This window comes from Lycorma delicatula, chromosome 2, assembly GCF_047948215.1.
Source record: "Lycorma delicatula isolate Av1 chromosome 2, ASM4794821v1, whole genome shotgun sequence".
Lineage (NCBI taxonomy): Eukaryota > Metazoa > Arthropoda > Insecta > Hemiptera > Fulgoridae > Lycorma > Lycorma delicatula.
The window spans coordinates 189,615,581-189,637,488 of NC_134456.1; the positions used below are offsets into that span (position 1 = coordinate 189,615,581).

Consider the following 21,908-nt stretch of genomic DNA (forward strand, 5'->3'; position numbering starts at 1 on the left):
TTGCAATAAAGTACTGAGAAAGTTCTTTTTGTCGGCTTCGAAAGCCCGAAATCTTTGTACCTTTTTGAAGTAAATTCCAACCTTGCAGTCTTGATCCTAAAAGTTCAGCCTGATTTTTTGATAAATTTAAATCCCTCATCAAGTCATTTAATTCACCTGGTGATATAAGATATGGCTTATTGGAAGATAATTCAAAATCAAAATCATTGTTGTCTTCTTCAGTACTGCCTGATTCTTCATCACTGCTTTCGAAACATACATTCGTTGGATCGTATATCATAAAAATTAAGAGACAATCAAGAAATGTTTACACATTTTTCAGAATCAAGAGATTGTAATTCCTATAGGATGAAAATCTCACACAGATAGCCACTTATATGTTTGTCTATATATGTAGAGGTATAAGACAGTCTACACACTGTAAAAGTTATGTGAATGATACAGGAGATAAAATAGTCTTATTGTCATTACCTGTTTCCTCATTTCTGACACTCATCTGAAAATAGCAAATCGCTCACCACTTTCATTTAAGTATGTTGTGATTTTGGTTTATATACAATTATGCTAATTGCTTTGTTAGTTCAGATTTGTATGGAAATTTATGATATTTTTTTCAATAGAATTGTATGATTTTACAGAGTAATGCTCAGTAACGAAAACTGCTCACACCAATGCATGACCATTACAGATTCAACCAACCATTACTGTGTGATATTTAGAAACTTTCAATATGCCAACTGTGCTAGTAGAACTCACTTTTTGTAATAAGGATTTTTTAAAGCTTAGTTACTGTCTCCTTTGAAGCACGTGTTACTCAAAGAAGGAGATTTACTTCAGTATGCCATAAGGTTACCTATGGTACTATGCTTCACTTTCCACAACCAATACACTTAAATAAGCTTCTGTTATTTCATTTTATTTGTATATTAACATTTTTATATATTTTCATGTAGTTAAATGAATGTAATTGTTTTCTACTACTTTTATTAAAATTCAACCAAAATGTAATATTTTGGCTGAATTATGTAATAATTAGGCAATTTATTTTTGTAGGAAGTGTGAAAAGACCTAGTTTAGAACTTGTTGACAGCAGTTCATTCCGAACTCATGCCAGTGATGTATCGCCTGATCAAGATCAAATTCAACCATTACCTTTTGAAGGAAGTGATGCAGCAGAACCTGTACAAAGAGGTGAATTATTTTATAACAGTTATATTTTAATAAATACAAATTGCTTCTAGCTAGCATAATTCTGTCAATTTTTTTGTGTTAATTGCTTTCATTCCAGTTTTCCTTGTCTTCTTTAATTAATGGATAATGTTGTAAAGTACATGATGAAAGTATTATAGTAATATGAAAGGAAATAGAAATTGAGAGTTTTTAAAAAAGGGACAGGAAATTTCAATTATATGTTCTGAGTATTTATTGAATATTATGTGTATTTTTTGTGCTATACCTGTTTGTATAAGTTGTGTATGTGTGTGTGTGTGTGTGTGCGCATGATTAAAATAATTACATGTACTTATGTACATATGAAGTTTGGGGCACTTTATGTTTCTTACATTACTAGTTAGATTTATAGAGAAAATTGAAAAAAAATATTTATATAAATAACTAATGATACTGCTTAAAACAGAAATTTTTTTGTCCTTCCCAAATTTTAGAAATTGGTGAACAAATAATTTAAGAAGCGTTCAAAAGAATAATTTAACTTAAAAATTAGATTATTTAATATCAACTGAGTTTAAAGAATCAATTAAACATACCAATACCAATATTTTGAAATTAAATTCATGTACATTTAAATCATTTAACCAAAGCAATAATACGATAAAAAGTAAATTGTTAATGTTATTCTCTTGATAATAAATGTAATTTTTTCAAGGACAAGGAAGAATCAGAATAAGGCCATCTCAAGCAACACCAGCAGCAGCAGTAGCTCAAATTCCAAAAGTTACAGAAGAAGGAACACTTAATGTAGCAGTTATTCCTCAGACATATGTTGATTCAAGTAAATTCCCTGCAGCCACCACTAGGGAACAAGATCTAGAAGAATATATTCAACCTCAGAGACCTGCAAACAGACAAAGAGTTCCTGCAACACATGCAACTGAAATACCTTCTACCTACTTTTCACCAGATATTGCAGAAACCACAGAAAATGTTCTCAGTAGTGGTGGTGTTACCACAATCAAAGAAGCAGGTCAGTAATAAAATGAAAATTAATTTCCATTTATGTTTAATATTATAAGCCATTTATAATTAAACACAGATTAACAATTAAACATTATTCAACTGGCCTTCTGCGTATTTCAAAGAACTGTTTTGATTACTCTCAAAACAAAATTATCATTAACAATAAATAAATCATTAAAAGTAAGCTTAAAGTATAATAATACTTTATTTTTGTTGTTTTTTCATTGAATGAAAATAACATGTTTCTGGTTCTGTAATCCACACCAAAATACATCATAAATATACTTATGGTATTTCTTTCCTCTTGTGTGTAGAAACAATGTGTGTAATTCATTGGTTCATCACACACTACTTTTTCAAACTCTCCAAGTCTTTCTGTTACTATAAAATATGTACAGTAAGTGATATACAAGATGCACCAGATGACTTCAGAAAACAAGAAGGTCTCAATTTGACCCATCATCAGTTCATGAATAATCAATAGCTACTTGATTTTAATATAGCATCGATTTCAGAAATTAAAAATTTTAAAGCATTAGTTTTTGCTTTTCTGTGTGTTTCTGATGTTGATTTTTGTTTTATAAGTTTATTTTATTGTGAAAATAGTAAAAATGTTTACTACAGTAATTTCCAGTGTTAAATAAACTCTCTGATAGGACTGTTTGTAAATTCCATTTTGATGCTGTTGGCATGTTTTCACAATTCTACAGCTTGATTCACAAAAGAAGCTGATGTAGAAACTACATTCCCTCATGCTTGTGAGATTCTTATTTTCTTTGGACATTGCTATGCTCTTTTTGTGAGTGACTCTGTCTCATATCAGGTTACCTATCACCGCTGTGATTATAATACTTAACAGATATAGTATTATTTTTTCTTGTGGTATAACATGAAAAAATAATGTTTCATGTAATTATGTACGTGGTATTAATGAATCACAATGCAAGATAAAATGAAATATAAAAAAATAATTTTATTACTTTTTTAAAGGCATGACAGACAAAGCAGCTTATGATTTGTATGCAATATTACAACAAACACAAAGTGAAGAAGCAAATTCATTGACTGGAGAACCAGCAACAACAGATGTAGATCCTGATCATCCAGGTGTAACCGAATTTGATCAGGCATCTTACACTCAGGCTCCTACAACAATTATTGTCACTCAACCACCAACTACAACAACTACTACAACTACAACGACAACTACAACAACAACTACACCTGAACCAACTACAGTGGCACAAGCTGCTCCTGGTGGTAAATAAGTTTTATAAACTTAGTTTATAAATAAGCTTATTCTTATTAATTTTAATTACTCTCAGTAAATTGTTATGAAAGATGTATGTAACAAATTATGATGTCTGTTGATTGGACAGAGGATTTAACAGTCAATCACCTGATGAACTGTTATTATATGTGCTCTGTGATACTACTAGATCAAATTCAAATCTTGTTAATTATTTGTTGAAAACAAGTTAGATTGATTAAAAAACTTATGGTTACCTCTTTTGTTGAATGTTTACAAACATTTCAACAAAATAATAACTAACTTTTATAAACAAATATACAGTGGAAGTTTCGTATTACATGTTACACATATCACAAATTGATTTACCAGCTAATTCAGTAAATTGAAAATATATTTGAATAGTTAGAATAATGGAAAAAATAAAAAAAACTGACAAGGAAAATATCTGTGTTTGTGCTTCCTGAGGATCTTTTCAGAACTAATTACATGAAGTATTAATGTTTCTAAAATAATGTTATCATTTAAAGTCATGCTAGTAAGTTTAAATTTATTATAACAATAAAAAATTAAATCAAATTTTCATAATCTTATCAAATTATCCTGCTTGGTGATTGGTGTCAAGCTTTGCATTTCCTTACAGCACGTCTCAATTTCTTCATGCCACACACTAGATAAAAAAAGAATGGAAAATCTATTTCATCTAATATACATTATAGATGAATGAATGATTTAATGAAGTAAAGGAATTAAAGATAATGGACTCCAGTAATGAAGAAGTTAAATGTGGTAGAAATGATCTGAAGGTAGGTGAAGCTTGATATTATCAACTGAAATATATCAAAAGTAAAACCAAAGAAAAAAGAATTACAGTGAAGGAAAGTGAAACGATGTAAGGTAATGACTGGCATCAATTTTTAATTTAATATAAAATTTGTTCTTCTTCAATAAAGGAATAATATTTTCTATTCATTTTGAACAATTTCCTTGCCAATTTTCTTATTAAATATTTCATTTGATCATTTAAATTGAAAAAATTTGACCAGTTCATTTCACGACAGATCTTTCATGTATCATCTGTCACTAGTTTACTAGTTATTCTAATATAATTGAAAAATAGTGGATAATACAGAATAAATCAAAGAAATTGATCTACACTTAATGCTTTATAAAAAAAAATGTTTTGCTGTTATGTAAAAGTTAATAATAATAAAAGCTTATGCTAATTTTTAAAAGGCTTGTTGTGTTAGATTCTTAATCTTGTTTACTGTATTTAGGGTGTATATTTATTTTTTATCACACTGCAAAGTAGTAATCACATATTAGATTAAACATATAATTAAATTCAGCTTAAAATTTTCACAGGAAGAACAAGATACCGCGGAGGTAATGGAAATACAAGAACTAGAGCAAGACCATCTGCTTATGCTACTTCTAGCACAACAACAGAAAATCCAGATGAAGGTACCACTAAAAGAACTCGATTCCAACCCAGTAAAACAAGAATTGAAGGACAGGTAAGTAAATTTTCTATTTTTTTTTCTACTTTTTAGGAAAAACCTAAATTGATGTATTAATTAACAACACTAAATGTTAGATCTTTGTAAAGCTCCAAAAATGTATATGTGATATCCTGTTGTAGGATTAAAAAAAACAAAAAAAAAACTATGGATAAATAATGAAAGCTTTGTGATTAGAGAATAATTTCAAAGCAAAAACAATCTTTTTTAACAATGTATATGTAGACTCAAGGCCTAAAATATTGAAATTTTGCAACTGGTTTTGATTCAGTCTTAGGAATTAACTATTAAATAATTTTACAAAAGTCAGCTTTCAAAAGATATTAACAGGGGATGAATCTGCTGTCTGAATGGTGAACCAAACACCTAATTGTGATTTAATTTTAAAAAGAGATTAATTTACATCCTGGGTAACTGCTAACTGCAAATTAGTTATTTTAAAAAACCCGCAAGGACAGAAGTTAACTGACTAAACAGATAATATTAATTTTTCACTTTCCCTTACAAAAGCAGAAATTGTACATTTTGTTTATTTTCTCTTATTATTCTATAGGTAGCAGTTTTAGAGGTCATAATTTTTTTCAAAAATTCCAATATTTAAAAATTGATTTTATCATTCTTTATTGAAATTTTGAGTAAGAGCAAACCCTATACTCTAATTTTTTTTTAACATGAAAGATCTTGTGCATTATCTACACTTATGTGATCAAAATTTTTTTTATACATGAAAGATCTTGTCCATTATCTACACTTATGTGATCGAATAATCAAACCTAAAGCATAGAAGGTCTTTAAATAAAGTAATGAGATTTTTTTTTGGCAGCCAAATTGGCAACACTTTAAAGTAACTAGTAAACATTTTGTTATATGAACAGCTGATTTATATTAGGTATTAATATTTTTAGTCTATTGTTGCCACGTGAGACGTAAACAAACTTTCTGTGAAAGGAGTTTTTGTTGTGCATTACAAAAATGAGTGATAATAATTATGAGCAACATTGTGCAATCAAGTTTTGTGGTTAATTCGGTGAGAATGCTACTGAAACTTTTTAAAAATTGAAAAGGCCGTATGGAGATGATGCTCTGTCACAAGCCCAAGTTTTTAGGTGGTTTAAAGAATTTTCAGAAAGCCAGGAATAAGTTGCAGATGATCCATGGTCTGGAAGACCATTAACATCAAAATGTGATGACAATATTGAGCAAATCAGAGCTCAATATTGTCTATGGTGCAACTGGTGATTAACTGTCAGAGTGATTGCAGAACAATTGAATTTGAACTGCACCACAGTCCATCAAATTTTGACAAACGAATTGGACATGAAAAAAGTTTCTGCAAAGTTTGTCCAAAAAACCTCACTGTTGAACAGAAAAACAACAGGGTGGAAGTGTGCTGTGATCTTCTAGGGTAAATTGAAACCGATTCTGATTTTCTAAAAAATGTTATTACTGGTGATAAATCTTGGATGTTTGAGTACGACCCAGAAACAAAACATCAAAGCAAGGAGTGGCACACTTCAAACTCACCACATCCCAAAAATGAGCAAATCCAAAGTCAAAACCATGCTAATTTGTTTCTTTGATAGTAATGGCATTGTCTATAAGGAGTTTTTGCCTATAGGACAGAGTGTAAATAAATTTGTTTACCAAGAAATTCTTGAAAGACTGCGGAAAAGACTGATGTGAGACCAGCCCACAAAGACAACTGAATGCTGCATATTGATAATGCACCTTGCCAGACTGTACTCTCAATTAACGAGTTTTTGGCAAAGAAAAACATTCCTGTAGTTCCTCTACCACCTTATTCACCTGACTTGAGTCTCCGTGACTTTTTCCTGTTCCCGACTTTAAAAAGACACCTCAAAGGACATCATTTTGGAACTGTAGAAAGCAAAAAAAAATGTAACTGACCACCTGAAGGATATTCCAGTTTTTGAGTTCCAACACTGCTATGAAGAGTGGGAAAACAGTTAGAAACATTGTGTGACTTCTGAAGGGAACTATTTCAAAGGTGATAGAGTCTGTATAATTGAATTGTAAATAAAAAGTTTTTCTGAACCAGTCTTATTACTTTATATACAGACCTTGTACATACAATATTTTAGGATGTTACAAATAAATATTTTCTTCACCTATTACCTTTTTTATTATTTTTCTAAAGATAGATTTATTGTAGATTAGAAATACTTTCAGACAACATGAAGGTAATGTGCTGGTTTTTCATTTGAAAAATGAAAACTTTTATATTTACTTTTAAAGTACTGTATCTAAAACTCAAATGTAATATTTTTTTATATAATTTGTATTATGATTCAACTTTAAATTACTAAGTTCTGATTTAATATTTTAATTTTAAGATATCTGCATATGGACGACGTGGATCCAAGAAACCAATAGCTGATCAATCAGAAAGCGGAAGTAATGTTGAAGAAGAAGTAACTCCAAGAACTAACGGAAGAGGTCGTTATAAGACTGGTGGTAGAGGTTCACAAAATTCAGCAACAACTACAACAGAGGCACCCCCAACTGAAGCAAAAAGCCGACCAACCTTTGGTGGATCTGACAGGTAAATTATCAACACAATAGTATATGAGATCATTACATTTTTTTGTTCCTGTCATTTCCTTTATATATATTTAAAAAATATACATATATTTCATCTTTGATTCATACATTTTATAAAATGTACATCATTTTTTAATTAAATAATTATTACTCCAAACAATGTAAACATTTTGAAGAAATAACTTTCTGAATTAAAAGTAAAATCTAAGATTAAAATATAATTCAGCTGCCATGTACCAGGTGTGTAAATATGAAAACAGAATTTGCCCATAAATGGCCCTAACTGTCAATGTAGTCACAGTCAAACCACATCATTGACACCATTTTCTTTCTTGGACAACTGACAAAGACTTGCAACTCACAACAATACAAGTTTCATATAACAGCTTAGTTTTAATTAGCACTGAACATGTCGAGTTTTGTACCTACAAACTACGATTTACAAACAGCATTGATTTTCTGTTACCATTTAATGAAAACTGCTGCAGAATAGCATTGAATACTTGTCAAAGCTTACGGTGAGCATGTTCTTGGTAAATCACAGTGCTTTCAAAAAAAAAAAATTCAAAAGTGGCGATTTTGACGTGAGAAATGAAGAACGTGGAAGACCACCAAAAAGTTTGAAGACAGCGAAATGCAAGTATTGTTGAATGAGAATGATGCTCAAATGCAACTACAACTCGCGGATCAAATAAATGTAAATGAGAAACCGTCTACGTACATTTGAAAGCCATGGGAAAGATCCAGAAAATGGGAAAGTGGGTTCCATACGAACTGAATAAAATACAGCAAGAAAACTGAAAAAACCACTTATGAAATGTTTCTCGCCAGGTACAAAAGAAACTCATTTCTACATTGAATTGTGACAGGTGATGAAAAATGGATATATTTAGAGAATTCTAAGCATAAAAGATCATGGGTAACTCCCAGGTGAACTATCAACATCAATTTCAAGGTCAAATCGCTATGGAAAGAAGACAATGGTTGTGTTTGGTGGGATCAGAAGAATGTGATATATTATGAGCTGCTAAAAACTGGCAATACCATTAATGCTAATGATCAATTTGAATTAAGCATTGCATGAAAAATGACCAGAATATCAAAAAATGCAACACAAAGTGATTTTGCTTCATGATAGTGCACCATCATACACAGCAAAACCGGTCAAGAAAACAAATGAAGTGTTCAGTTGGGAAATACTTTCACATGAACCTTACTCACCAGACTTGGCTTTGTTCGACTACTATTTATTTGCATCGATGGGACACGCACTTGCTGAGCAGTGCTTTACTTCTTATGAAAACGTACGAAAATGGCTTGATGACTGGCTTGCCTCAAAAGAGCAGCAGCTTTTTGGCGTGGCATTCATAAATTGTCAGAGAGATGGGAAAGATGTACAGCTAGCAATGGACAATAATCCGAATAAAATATTTTTTATAATTTTCATACAATAAATGTTATTTTCTGCATAAAAATTCGGGTTTCATATTTACACACCTGGTACATAAAAGATTAAGCATCTAAGGTTAAACTTTAATTATGTTTATATAAGCTGGTCTATGAATTCAGTTTAAATGATTCTAGATTTAAATAAACTATTTTCATGTTTATATTTCCATAAAAAAGAAAAACACAGTCTACAAAGTCTTCCTTGCTTGTAAAACAAAAAGTCAGCCACTCATAAAATAAACTTTTTTCTTAGATGCTTATGTCCGTCACACCTTTTCTGGTTTAATAGTTTGCACTATTATCATGTTTGCTCAGTGCTGATCCAGTTATATGATGACAGAAAAAATAAGACTGTTTCATACTCTCTAAGTTAAAATTTTAGAATTAAGATAAACTCACAAGTCATATTTAAAATTAAGCTACTTGCATGTAAGGATAACAAAAGCTATAAAATGGGAACAACTGTGACGTTTTAATGTGTAAAAATTAGTGCCATAAAAGAAAAGTAATATATAAGTTGATCGAACAAAGTGAGATCTTGTTTTTAACTCAACCATTAGGCATTTCTCTATTTGTGTGTTAGTGATGCAATTATAGTCTTATGTGTATCCAACTTTTATAACAATTTTAAATTAAGGTGTAAAATTATATACACAAATATGTTTAAATTATTATTTATACTAATAGGTGAAAAATAATTATCCATCTAAGTACAATCTTGCTTGTAGAAACAAACAATTTGTGTTTACAAGTAAAATCTGTGATGTATCTTTCATAAATTGGTTAACTTATTATCTCAGTTCAGAAAAATAATGATTTTAATTGTAATATCACGCTATGTAAGTAAATGTGTTCTGATGAGTTAAAGAATGTTTTTGAACAATTTTTGAAAACACAGTAACTTGAATACAATGCAGTATCATGGTTTCTCCATACATAAAATAACAAGGATGAAATATACTACTTTTGTTTTTAATTGACCAAATTAAAAAGATAATTTTTTTAAAAAGAATTTCTAATAAAATTTAAATTTCTTAGGTTTAACTCAAGACGTCGTGCTGGCGGTGTAAGAGGTAGCAGTACAACATCACTGCCTCATGATGAAGAGACAGGTCATCAAGAATCAGAATCTGGTGACGGTGCTACAGCAACTACAACGGTTAGACCAACAAGGTAGAAATATATATTAAATACTCCATAAAATGAAAACAAATAGGAAATATTGTTTTAATACATACCATAAACATGCATCTAATCTACATGATCTGGTGTATCTACTCAGTATATAAGAGTATACTTTTTTTACTCTCATACTTTTTAATCATTTTTAAGTAATATTTTTATTCTATTATTTCGAGTTGAATATAAAAAGTAGAAACAGAGATCTCAATAATTATTTGATGATGGAAGTGAAATAAGCACCAGCCCATGGAAACTAGTGATTACAGGAGTTTTACATAACTTTGTTCATATTCAGGTCATTGAAGAATACAATATAAGACAGACAGCTCAAAAAAGTCACTACTTACTGAAAAATGATTTAAAACTGTTTTTGGTTTGCACTATTTAGCTTTCCAGCCCTTTACTTTCTTCTTCATAAATTTATCATCAAATTGTACTGCAAGTCAATAAAGCAGCTAGTCTACCAGCTGTTGTGGTTCAGATTTTCTCTTATGGTGATAGATAGCTGAGTATGGGAGAATCATCAGTTAATTAAGTCATTAATAAAATAGGTTGAGAACAAAAATTTTTATTAAATTGTTAATACTCTTATTTAATCAAAATAATATCTTATTTTCCAGGCCAAAACTAAATATTGCCGGTGGAGCACGTCCTCTGAGACCAGGTCCAAAGATTAATATTGGTGGTCGTGCACGTATAGGTGGGCCTTCAACTCAAGCACCTGTAACTGCGACAGAACAAGATTTAAGTACTAGTCCATTACCAGAAGAACAACCAGCCGATGTACATGAGGTAAATAAGAGAAAATTTTCAGAGCTAATATTAATTTTTTATTACAATCTATACACTCACAAATACTGATTTTTCTTTATTGCTTTGATGATTTAATGATATTTTTACCTATTATTTTGAGTTTAATAACAAAAGTAGAAACAGAGCACTTAGTACTTATTTAATGAAGAAAGTGAAAACAGTGATTACAGGAATTTTGCACTACTCGCTGATAAATAATTTAAAATTATTACTGGTTTGCCCTACTTAACTTTCCAGCTGTTACAGAAATAATAAAATCCTTTCAGAATGCAATCGCAATTAGTAAACATAATGGGCCTTTCTACTGCTTATTATCAAGCTTCACAAACAAAAGTAATATAAAAAAGAAAAGGATAAAGATATACCCTTATGTCTACAACTGTACTATCAATTAAAATTAACTTTGAAAATAATTATTTTCTGATATTTTATTGAACTTACTTTTAAACCAACTTTAATTTTGTTTAAATATGAATAAAAATTCATTAAAAGAAATTACCTCATATAATCAACTAAGAAAAAAAGAACTGGCAAAAAAGTGCAATCATAAAAAATTTTAAATATTATTTGTAATCAATATCATGCCAAATATTAATGGAATGGGTGAATTTGAATTGTGTGCTGCTTAGTATGTGTTTAATTCTGTTTTAAGAGTCTCTTATATGAATTCAGCACAATTAAACATTCAAATGAATCTACTTTGGGAGTGAAAGAAATCCTTTTCATGAAACATTTTTTGAAATCATCTGTAATTTTCAATAGATTTTAAGAACTACATTATTCCTTTTCAAAAGTGTTGAATTAAATTTATAAATTAAAAAAAAATCATTAGGCCTTTATTAAGTGGTACCCCAACGACTTTTTATATTTGCCTTTTGATACCAGCAAGATGTTTGAAAAAATGAGTAAATTGAACCATAATTAATTGAAATACTACAAAAGGACACAAAATTCATTTTTATCATTTATTATAACCTTGGGACATGCTACACATACATTTTATTGAAGAAAATGAGACAGATGATATTATAAGTAAAAAATGTGAGACCACTGACAGGAATTGAACCTAAGACCAATGCATTTAGAAATCATCATGCTATCCATTATGAACTGGCCTACCACCTGAACAATGCTTGTATAAAATATTAGAAAATGCAATTAATTTTTTAACACTTTAATACAAAAAGAAGATTTAAATTATATAAATGCTTTCTTTTATATTTAATCTCTTTTAATTCTTTGAGAACTGGATTCTATGAATCAGGCATTTTAACTATAGAGTGTGATGAGGATTTGGTTTGTATAAATCATGGGCATTGTTCAGAGTCAGAGAGTGTCCCAATAGTGAAGGAATCTTAAGTTGAGACCATCAACTGAATTCAACAACAAAAGTGCATTTGTAACAGAGGTAACCGGATGCAGTGTATTTAGATTTCAAACATCACTGATGACTATTGAGCTGTCACCAAACAACTTATCAATTTAATAATGTTAATCCAAGTAGCAAATTTAGGTAGACTACTTACTGCTAACCATAAAATAATTATTTAATCCATCAATTTTTTATTACAGCAACCCGCAGAAGTTACGACTGCAGCTCCAGATGCTTTAACACGTTTACGAAATCGTCCACGATTACGTGTAGGAGAAAAGCAAGCAGCCAAACCACAACCAGCTCCAGCCCAAGCAGCAAATCGCCGACAACTTGTATCCGGTCTGTTACCAAAACGTCTAAAGCCAAACCAACCAGCTGAAACTACAAGTGAATTGCCACCCGAGGAAGAAAAACCTGTTGAAGAAAACCCTCAAGAAGAATCAGAAGCATCAGAAACAATTCCAGCAGTTGCTTCAACTACAGAACAACCCTCTCCTGCTACACCTGAATCAAAATTATCATCTTTAATTGGAAACAGAAGAAGGATTGGAGGCAGAAGGCCAGGTACTCTGATAAGCAGGCCGACTCCTGAAGAATAGTCAGAAATAGTGCTAATATTATAAATAAAGAACTAACAAAAAAAAAAGTGTATGATATGCAATTTTATTGTTTGATTGATTATAGAATACAGTTATTTATTCGTGTGAATAAGATAGGCTTTAAATAAGTTGAAATTTTATATGAAATCAAACAGCTAGTGATTTTCTGATGAAAATGACAAGCTTATCTAATTTATTAGTATTCAGATTGCCTAAAATAACTGTAATAGGCCTAATAAATAAACTAGGTATTCATGATGTATTTTTCTACATTTTGTACAAATAATTTTTTATAATTTAATATAAAATAAAATATTATTGTAAATTAAGAGAATTGAAAGTCTTCGAATACTTAGTAAAATAATGTTTATACATAGTGATACTTTATTATAATTATTATTATTAATTGTATTAGTATAAAGATGAAATATGCTGTGCTGTAGATGAAAAATGTGTATGATTTTGTTATAAAATGGTTTGCAATGAATAAAAAGAATTTTTTCTTTATTTCTATTTAAAAAAAAACCATGTTTATTATATAATTTTACATTTTAGAAAATTGAGCAATTAGTCCCTTTTTCACGTACTTAGGTTGTTCTTACAAAATAATATTTTAATTTTTTTTTTGTTTTTAGATTATTTTTTAAAGAGCTTGTTATTACAATGATTTAAACAAACTAGATCTGTTAGAAAATAACTACATATACTCATGTCCTCAAGAGTAGACTGATTAATAATCAAAATAATTTAAAAAAGTTAATATTTATTGTAATAATCAGGAACATTAAAGAATAAATTAGGAGTGGTAAAAAAAAATAACAGAAGGATTAAGTAAATGATTTGCATTTTTTATCAGAGTACATATGAAAAAGCTGTACTTAAAATTTGTTATTTATGTAGCAATGAAACCAATAATACCATAAAACAATATGTATTGTAGGCAATAGTTGGAATTAAATTTATTTGTGTGATTGATTGGTTTCTTTATTTGACAGGACTATAAGAGTTTCTTTAATATGTGGTTAATTATCTTATTATTTTTATTACAAAATAAAAATACATGTTGAATGTAAATGTGTGTTTGTGCCAATGATATTGCCTATTATATTGTAAATAATGTATGACAATCTTTTAAAATAAAAAAAAACTCATTTTTATTTTATTAACAAATATTTTTAGATTACCTTGCAGAGTAAAATTTCCTATTCCTATTAAAAATAATTATTTATGTACTTTAAAATTATTAAGGTTAATGATGTTGATTGCTAATTTGTCATGACACTGTCAAATGCAAGTGCATTAGATGCATGTGATGTTTATCTTCTATAGAAACATTTCAATGTATTCTTAGAAGGGCCTAGGAGGTATGATTTTACACGATAAGCATTTTAATCTCAAGTAGCACTTTATATGTAGCTACTAATAGGAAAAGGAGTTCCAGGTTAGATCCATAACCAGAGCACTTTTCATCAACTACACAAACATCAAGATGCAGTAACTTTACAGGACTCTACATGTTCATCATGGATCTGAATATGGAAAAATGGGATCAAGATCCAGGAAAGAATTGGATAGTGAGAAAGAAACTGATGATCTTGCCATAGAAGAACTATAAAACAACCAAACCAACCCAATGAAAGGAGTATTTCAAGGATTCTTTAGGTAGTGTTTGTTCATCTTGCAAATGATTCCTTGGGAGATTTGAAAATCTTTATCCAGAAAGGAAGCAGAACAATACTGATCAGTTTTTTGTAGCCCAACTCAAAATAAACTGCAACAATATATTTTCCTCACGATACTAAAAACCACTTGAGAATAAGTTCAGGCTTCAGTAAGAAAAACCATCCTCTATCTCAGAATTGTGAGTTACTTAGAGAAAAAACTGAACTATGAGCTGTTTTGCCAGATTTTCACATGAAGATACTAATTTATTTGTAAAGGTTCATACTAAATATCTTTAAAAAATGCCATTCAGACAAACATTATCAGAAGACTTTTTTGACGGCAGAATCTGTTGAGAGCACATTAAATTACTATATCTCCCCGGCATTTTATATAATGGTGAAAAGTGGTTGATTATGCTGCTTTGTTCCACTAATGTGCTGTGCTGTAGTAGAACCTCTTATTATAAAAGATATAATCAGTATTATAATCAAATAAATCTATTAATTCTTATTAAAAGAGATAAATTTAGCAACTGATTTTCATGTGAAGCTGCAATTTATCTATTATGATACAACATTAAAGATTAATCTTGTGATTCTTCTCCAACTGATTCAATTTTAAATTTATCACAACAAGCAATAATTAACATAAGCATAAGGAATAATAGATTTGCGAATAACAACACCAGAGTACAGTTGGGTATCTGGCAAAATGCAATTCAAATGATGCTTATGGGCTTACTACATTGTAAAATTTATGTTTGTTGGATCTTATATTAAAAATTGCTACTGGCTAATAGTCGCAAACCCCCCAAAAAACACATAACTTACAAATGTTAACAAGTAATCAAAACAAAATTTTTACTGCAGTATTATAATAATGAATAAAAGTTGATTTTCCTTTTTGAATGTGAAACAGAATCTCAGAGAATGAAAAGGCTTCATCTGAATTGACCAGTAAAGAATTTAAACGCCATTGACAATAAAAATACTGAACACAGTTTTCTGGGATGTACAATGACAGAGTTTCAGCGTATACTACAACACTATGAGAATAAAATACCACTCCAGAAAATTGTAAGTAAGATTTTTTATGAAGTTGAAATGTAGTTCTATTTCAAGTGCATTTTCAAACTTTCACAGTAAGGTGGAAAATAATGTATACAAAAATGTAAACTACTTGAAAAAAAGAGAAAATAATTATCATAAGATTTACCACAATTTGAAATTTTGCTCATTACTTTGGTATGACTTACCTTAATTTTTTTAAAAGCACAATGATGCTCTTGAAAAAATCATTATGCTATTTTTTAATTATAATATGCATAATAAACTCTTTTGTTGTAGAAAACTGTAAGACTTGGATTATTGGAAGTACTACATTAAGTTCACAAATACATTGTGATAAGGTTCTATTGCAAAGTTCATTGGATACATATGCAGATGAATATTCTCCTATTATATTTACTTGTCCCAAGAAATTTGTTACAATGTTATTATACATATCATTCTAGCGGGCAATTCAAAAAGGACTTCACAAATTTAAAGGCATAAAGAAATTTATTTAGATAACCTACAGATTCAATTGATTCATTTCATAGCAAAACACATCAAGATTTGATTCACATAGTTCATTAGTAATGAATTTGGCCACTAGTGCTGTTGAAAATATATACATTTACTGGTGCAGAACATGCTTGCTGTGTTTTGGTTTCATGATTTGCAGTCAGAAACTGCAGTTCAACTAGTTTTCATAGAGAGTACAGTAGGAAGCCTCCTAGTAGGTATAAAATTTACTCTTGGCACCAAACCTTAATTGAGATGTTCTATTAAACATACAAAATCACTAGAATCCTTACACATCCCTGAAGCTGCTGTGGAACAACTCAGAGAAAGCTTAGCTTGTAGTCTGAAGAAATCAATTCGACATGCGTCACGTGAGACTGACATTCCACAAATGACTGTTTTGCACGTATTATGTAAATGATTGCACTTGAAGCCAATTGCAGATAACAATACATTTTTAGTGATGAGTCAATGTTTCACATCAGTGACAAAGTGAACAACCATAATTGCCAAATATGGGATAGCAAATATCATCATGAAACTTTGCAGCACACTCATGATAACCATTAAGGTCAATGTTTTTTGTGGCCTAATCAAGCAAAGATTGTACAGCCATTCTTCATCCAGGAGGCAACTGTAAATGGCATCATTTATCTGGACATGCTTCAAAATTTTCTAATTCCTCAGTTAGATGATGATGATGACCAAGATTGATGCAATAACTAACTAAGAGGGGGCACCACCTCACTACCCCCTAGAAGCCCAAGATTTTCTTGATACTTGATTCCTTGGTTGATGGATCGGTCATGAATGTTCAATTGCATGGCCACCTTGCTTCCCACCTTGACCCCTGCTAGATTTTTTTCTTGTTGGGTTTCATTAAAGATCAGGTTTATGTACCACCTTTGCCTGCCGACTTTGAATTAATGTCGCAGCTGCAGAGGTAATGGCCAACTTGATGGCTTGGTGGCTACAATCTGGAATGAAATTGACTTAAGGTGGGATATATGTTGCATTACAAATGGAAGCCATCTTAAACCAAAGTGAATGTTGGGAATGTGTTTTTCAATGAACTGGGACCTTAACTGAATCTATAAGTTATCTCAATAAATTTTTATATGCTTTTAAATTTGTAATGTCCTTTTTGAATCACCCGGTAGAATTATGATAATTTTACCATAGATTTCAACACAGCTCACAATAACTGCCATTCTAAATGAGTATACTCTTTGTGCAGATGCAAAGAATACGTGTACTTTATATCTCTTAAAAGTACTAAACATAACTATACATTCCACAATACAAACTACCTTGTACAAGTTGGACACAAGTATAAAGATATTAATCTACACATGCAGATCTAACAACGAGCATTTAAAATTCAAAAAAATAATTTAATAATAACAAAAAAATAAACTAGAAAGAAATGGAGAGTTCAAATATACTTTGTGTCCTTATTCCAAATCATTTTATAAGCATTTCAAAACAAGTTTTATAAATAACATCACTCTCATTGAGGTAGCTGAATAATGACTCTGATAAGATCTGGAAGTGGCATTCTATACATTTAGAAGTCATATACATTTTAGAAGTTAATACAAACAATAATATAAATTTGGTAGACAATAAATAATATGACAACAATTCATGAACAATATTACTATTAATAAACCAGTAAAATTTTCTCAACTAATTCCTTACTAATCTGAGAGCTGCTTCTCACTTTTGAAAAGTTCTAAAGTTTTCTTGATGCTTAACATAATAAACTTACAATTTTCACTCTATGAATGAACAAAGGAAAAATTTATCACTAAAATATTGCAGCTTGTTTTCCTCATTTTCTACTCTTATTACAGCTTTCTAATTCTTATAAAAATTAACTCTTTGTAATTAATTTATTAATTATATATTCTGAGTTATTTAATTAATTAAATAGATCTTTATTCTTTTACTTCAATATTATTTACCTTAAAACACATATTTTATTCTACATGAAAATATTAGGAAAACGTACCATGATATAGTAATGGGTGTCACAACCTGCTTCTTAAAATTAATTTAAGGGCAAATATTTTTTTTAATGCCTTCCCGTGCTTTTTTCTGAAATCAAACTGGTTTTCATCTACTGCACCCTCTCCTCCCATTCTATTTTTCTGTAAAATATTCTAATTAATAGTATGAAAGAAAAACCTATATTAAAGACAATTATTGCACGTAATATTAAATCAGTAAAATGTCCTTTAGATAAAACAGATATATTTGTGTTAGTCCTTCTTTTTACAGATAGTTTTATTTTTGACAAAACAATAAAATATCTAAAAGAAACATACAAGAAATATATTAATTTATATCATTAAAAACATTTCCGTATTACTTTACAATGCATTAATACACTATTAAATTCAGAAAACCAAAAATCTAAACAGTATAATTTTATTTACAACAAATTTTGTATTAACTTTATAATAATAGAAAAAAAAACCTAGTCATTTGATATGTTAGTACTAAAGATATTTATTATAAAATTAATTCAATTATTATTTTTAAGGGGATTAAAAACATTCCCATTATATAATGAAAAAATGTACATAATTTAGTTGTATAATAATACAATAGATTAGTGTAAAATAAAATGAAAAAATATAAGTATTAATTGTTATATTTTTTAACAATTATGCAGTTTATTTTAACAACAAAGATGAAATAAAACAGAACTCATGACTGATTAAAAAATTGTAGCTGTTACTAATAATTTGTTATTAATCTATTTTAACAAATCAGTTAAAATTAGCTTGAATTACAAACAGGATCAATTAAAAGAGATAATAAAATTATGTTTAAAAAATAAATATTAGTAACTTTTTGAGTCACACTCATGGAGAAATATTTTTATAACAGTACATATTAACGCTTTCAAGACTAGACATTAAGTAAAAAAATGTCAATCACAAAATAGTTATAAAATAATTATTTCATCACAATAAAAGAACAATAGTTGATGTTAATTTTTTTTTAAATTTTACATTATTAAATCATACTTTTGTCTCATAATAATAATAATCTGTATGACAAATATCTTTTAAATCAACATAAAATAATTATGAGAATGTGTAAGCATAAAAAGTAAATTAAAAAAAAAAATATATATATATATATAAGAATATATAATATTGCATTATACATTTAAAAAACATTTAAATTAAGAAGCAGATCACTAAATTTTATTTTCAAACTGCACAATTACACATTTAATTTAATTTTATAACTTTTCATATTGTAAAACAAGACAATAAAAATTTACTCTGGAATTTGATGATGTAAACAACCAGTAATAGAATGTACACGCCGCCATAAACCATGGTGATCTTATCATTATCTCTATTAAATTTCTGTAATACTACAATGTAACAGAACCATTTAATGTTAGTTAAATGCGCAATAATAGTACTATACAATACGGCAAAACTCATATTTTAGAAACACATTATGTTAAATATAGTATACAGCTAGCTGCATCCTTCTTGAAACTGGGTTCTATATCATTTGGCAAAGAAGACAAAGTAAGAATTAGCTGTTGGTTTTTACTTCATGAATATAAAGCAAAATCAAGAATTCAAAGAATATCAGAATTACAAAATATGTTAGTCATTTTCATTAAAAATTTTATATTTTTCAAAAAATAAAAAGGATTCATATTTGGTTTTAAGTGATATCACTCAATGAATTTCCATTTCTTTTTGAATGAATACAGGAAAGCAAATATCATCCTTTGGTATGCAATTCAATTTTATTAAGAAAAACTTCACTTATGTTCATTTTTCAACATTGATCAAGAGCACTTGATCATTAGACTAATTAACAAACAGGTTAATAAACAAATACAAAGCATCATAAATTAAATTATTACAAAGGAGATTCAAAGTAGTACTACTTAGATCATATAGTTTATGAACAAAATAATTATCAGGAAACTGGAAAGGTTTGGATAAAACAAAGAAAAATAGTGGTCTATTATATAAAATGTTTATTATCACTAAAGAATGTACACTGTTGATGATTGAATAGTACTTAAAATATATAATATTTTATGGGATATATAACACTAATATTCAACTTTTTTTCTATATGTATACAAAAATATTACTACATTATAAGGTACATGATTCACCAAACTGAGTACATATATCAACAATAAATACATAATAGGGTCCTTGTTAAACTGTGCCCTTTACAACTTGATTATTCTATAAATTTTTCAATATCTCTAGTTATAGTATTTTGGACAGGTAAAGCACAAATAAAATGCCAATAATTGAGACTAAAACCATTTCCCATAGATCTTAAAGATTAAGCCATGTAGGAAGCAATCTCTCTTCAACAGAGATAATCCAATTGTCATTTAGTGATTGCTAATATTTTTTAACACCATTTAAAATTAACAAACAAATCAATGAAATAATAATTTGCAAATCTGTCAAGCAAAATAACTTCTTTGTCTATGGCAAACAATGATGAATGTAAAAAAAATGTTATTCAAAGAAATAAAAAACATTATTAGAAATGTAAAATAAACATATATAATTTAAAAAAATAAAAATAATAAATAATGATTCTTATTTCTTTAATATTCTAGTTAAAAAACTGAACAATTATAAAATATAAAATCCTAAATTAGTTGTTAGATGAAACATGGTGTAGTAACCATTTTGTCTTGAAAGCATTAAGTAAAAATTTCAATTTTTTTTTTTTAAATACAGTAAGCGTTTTGAACTCCAAACATAAACTTTTACTGTGGTCATTGCAAACATTATTATAAAATCTATTGCCATAGAATTTATACACTATATTAATAGCTATGGTGATTTTAACATATTATAGAGGTTATATTTTTGAAATCAACAAAATTAAACTAACCTTCCTTGTCTCACAAACATTTATTTAATGAACTTTGTATGAAGGATTTCTTAACCCACAAGTGAAGTTTGGTGTATCGGATTATTTAAAAATATTCTCTAAATGGAAAAGAAAGTTTCAGCATATTACAACCACTGCAATTATAAATAAAACACTAACACTTAACTAACAATTCAGACTAAATAAGTTCTTTTAGTTCTTTAAAAGAAGAGTAAACCTTTATATAAATTAACATCACTTAATGTTATAATCTTGGAACAAAAATACATTTTCTAGATTGTGGTTTTTATTGTGTAAAAATAATAATTTTTCACATTTATGTATAAAACGTTAAAATGCAATTAGCATTTATAAAGAAAAAGAAATACATAACTAAATGTACTTGTAGTACATAAACAACATACTTTCAGAACAGGATGTTATTTCCTGGATAACAAGGAATATCCATCGTTATTTCATCTATTCCATGAAAGAACAAATAAAATGTACCCTGTCTGAAGTAGAGAAGAAAACACGACAGGTCAACAAAATAAATGAAAACATCATTTTATTTCTTCAACATATGTTGCTGGAAATATTCCTATGACACCATTGAGTTCACCAAGCCACCAACCATCAGCTTGTTTATCATGAATGTTTATCACATCCCCTAAAACAAATATCATATAATTCTATAGTTTAAGTAGAAAATGTTTATGAGGATGAGGATTAAACTGTTAATTATGAATAACAGATAACAATTTTTACTTTTCAATATATAATCCTAGGTGCCACCTAACAGTGCTCATCTCCATGGAAGAGAGGGGCAGCCTTTCAACT

At 28.8% G+C, this 21,908-nt stretch overlaps 2 protein-coding genes across 5 annotated transcripts in view; one reads left to right on the forward strand and one right to left on the reverse strand.

The window, feature by feature from the left end:
• The window catches only part of LOC142319523 (uncharacterized), a 144,535-nt gene extending 130,433 nt beyond the window's left edge, over positions 1 to 14,102 (forward strand). For 3 of the 4 annotated variants that reach the window (XM_075356895.1, XM_075356898.1, XM_075356896.1), the window contains exons 10-17: positions 1,054 to 1,191; positions 1,886 to 2,203; positions 3,187 to 3,456; positions 4,811 to 4,962; positions 7,320 to 7,528; positions 10,015 to 10,149; positions 10,779 to 10,950; positions 12,544 to 14,102. In XM_075356895.1, coding sequence (XP_075213010.1) covers positions 1,054 to 1,191; positions 1,886 to 2,203; positions 3,187 to 3,456; positions 4,811 to 4,962; positions 7,320 to 7,528; positions 10,015 to 10,149; positions 10,779 to 10,950; positions 12,544 to 12,945 — 1,796 coding nt within the window. In that variant the 3' untranslated portion in view covers positions 12,946 to 14,102. The remainder of the gene's footprint in view (positions 1 to 1,053; positions 1,192 to 1,885; positions 2,204 to 3,186; positions 3,457 to 4,810; positions 4,963 to 7,319; positions 7,529 to 10,014; positions 10,150 to 10,778; positions 10,951 to 12,543) is intronic. The other variant, XM_075356899.1, reaches the window with a different exon arrangement.
• A 6,082-nt stretch (positions 14,103 to 20,184) lies between these two features.
• Positions 20,185 to 21,908, reverse strand: part of Nost (Nostrin) — a 201,614-nt gene continuing 199,890 nt past the window's right edge. The window contains exon 14 of the mRNA XM_075356900.1: positions 20,185 to 21,738. Coding sequence (XP_075213015.1) covers positions 21,632 to 21,738 — 107 coding nt within the window. The 3' untranslated portion in view covers positions 20,185 to 21,631. The remainder of the gene's footprint in view (positions 21,739 to 21,908) is intronic.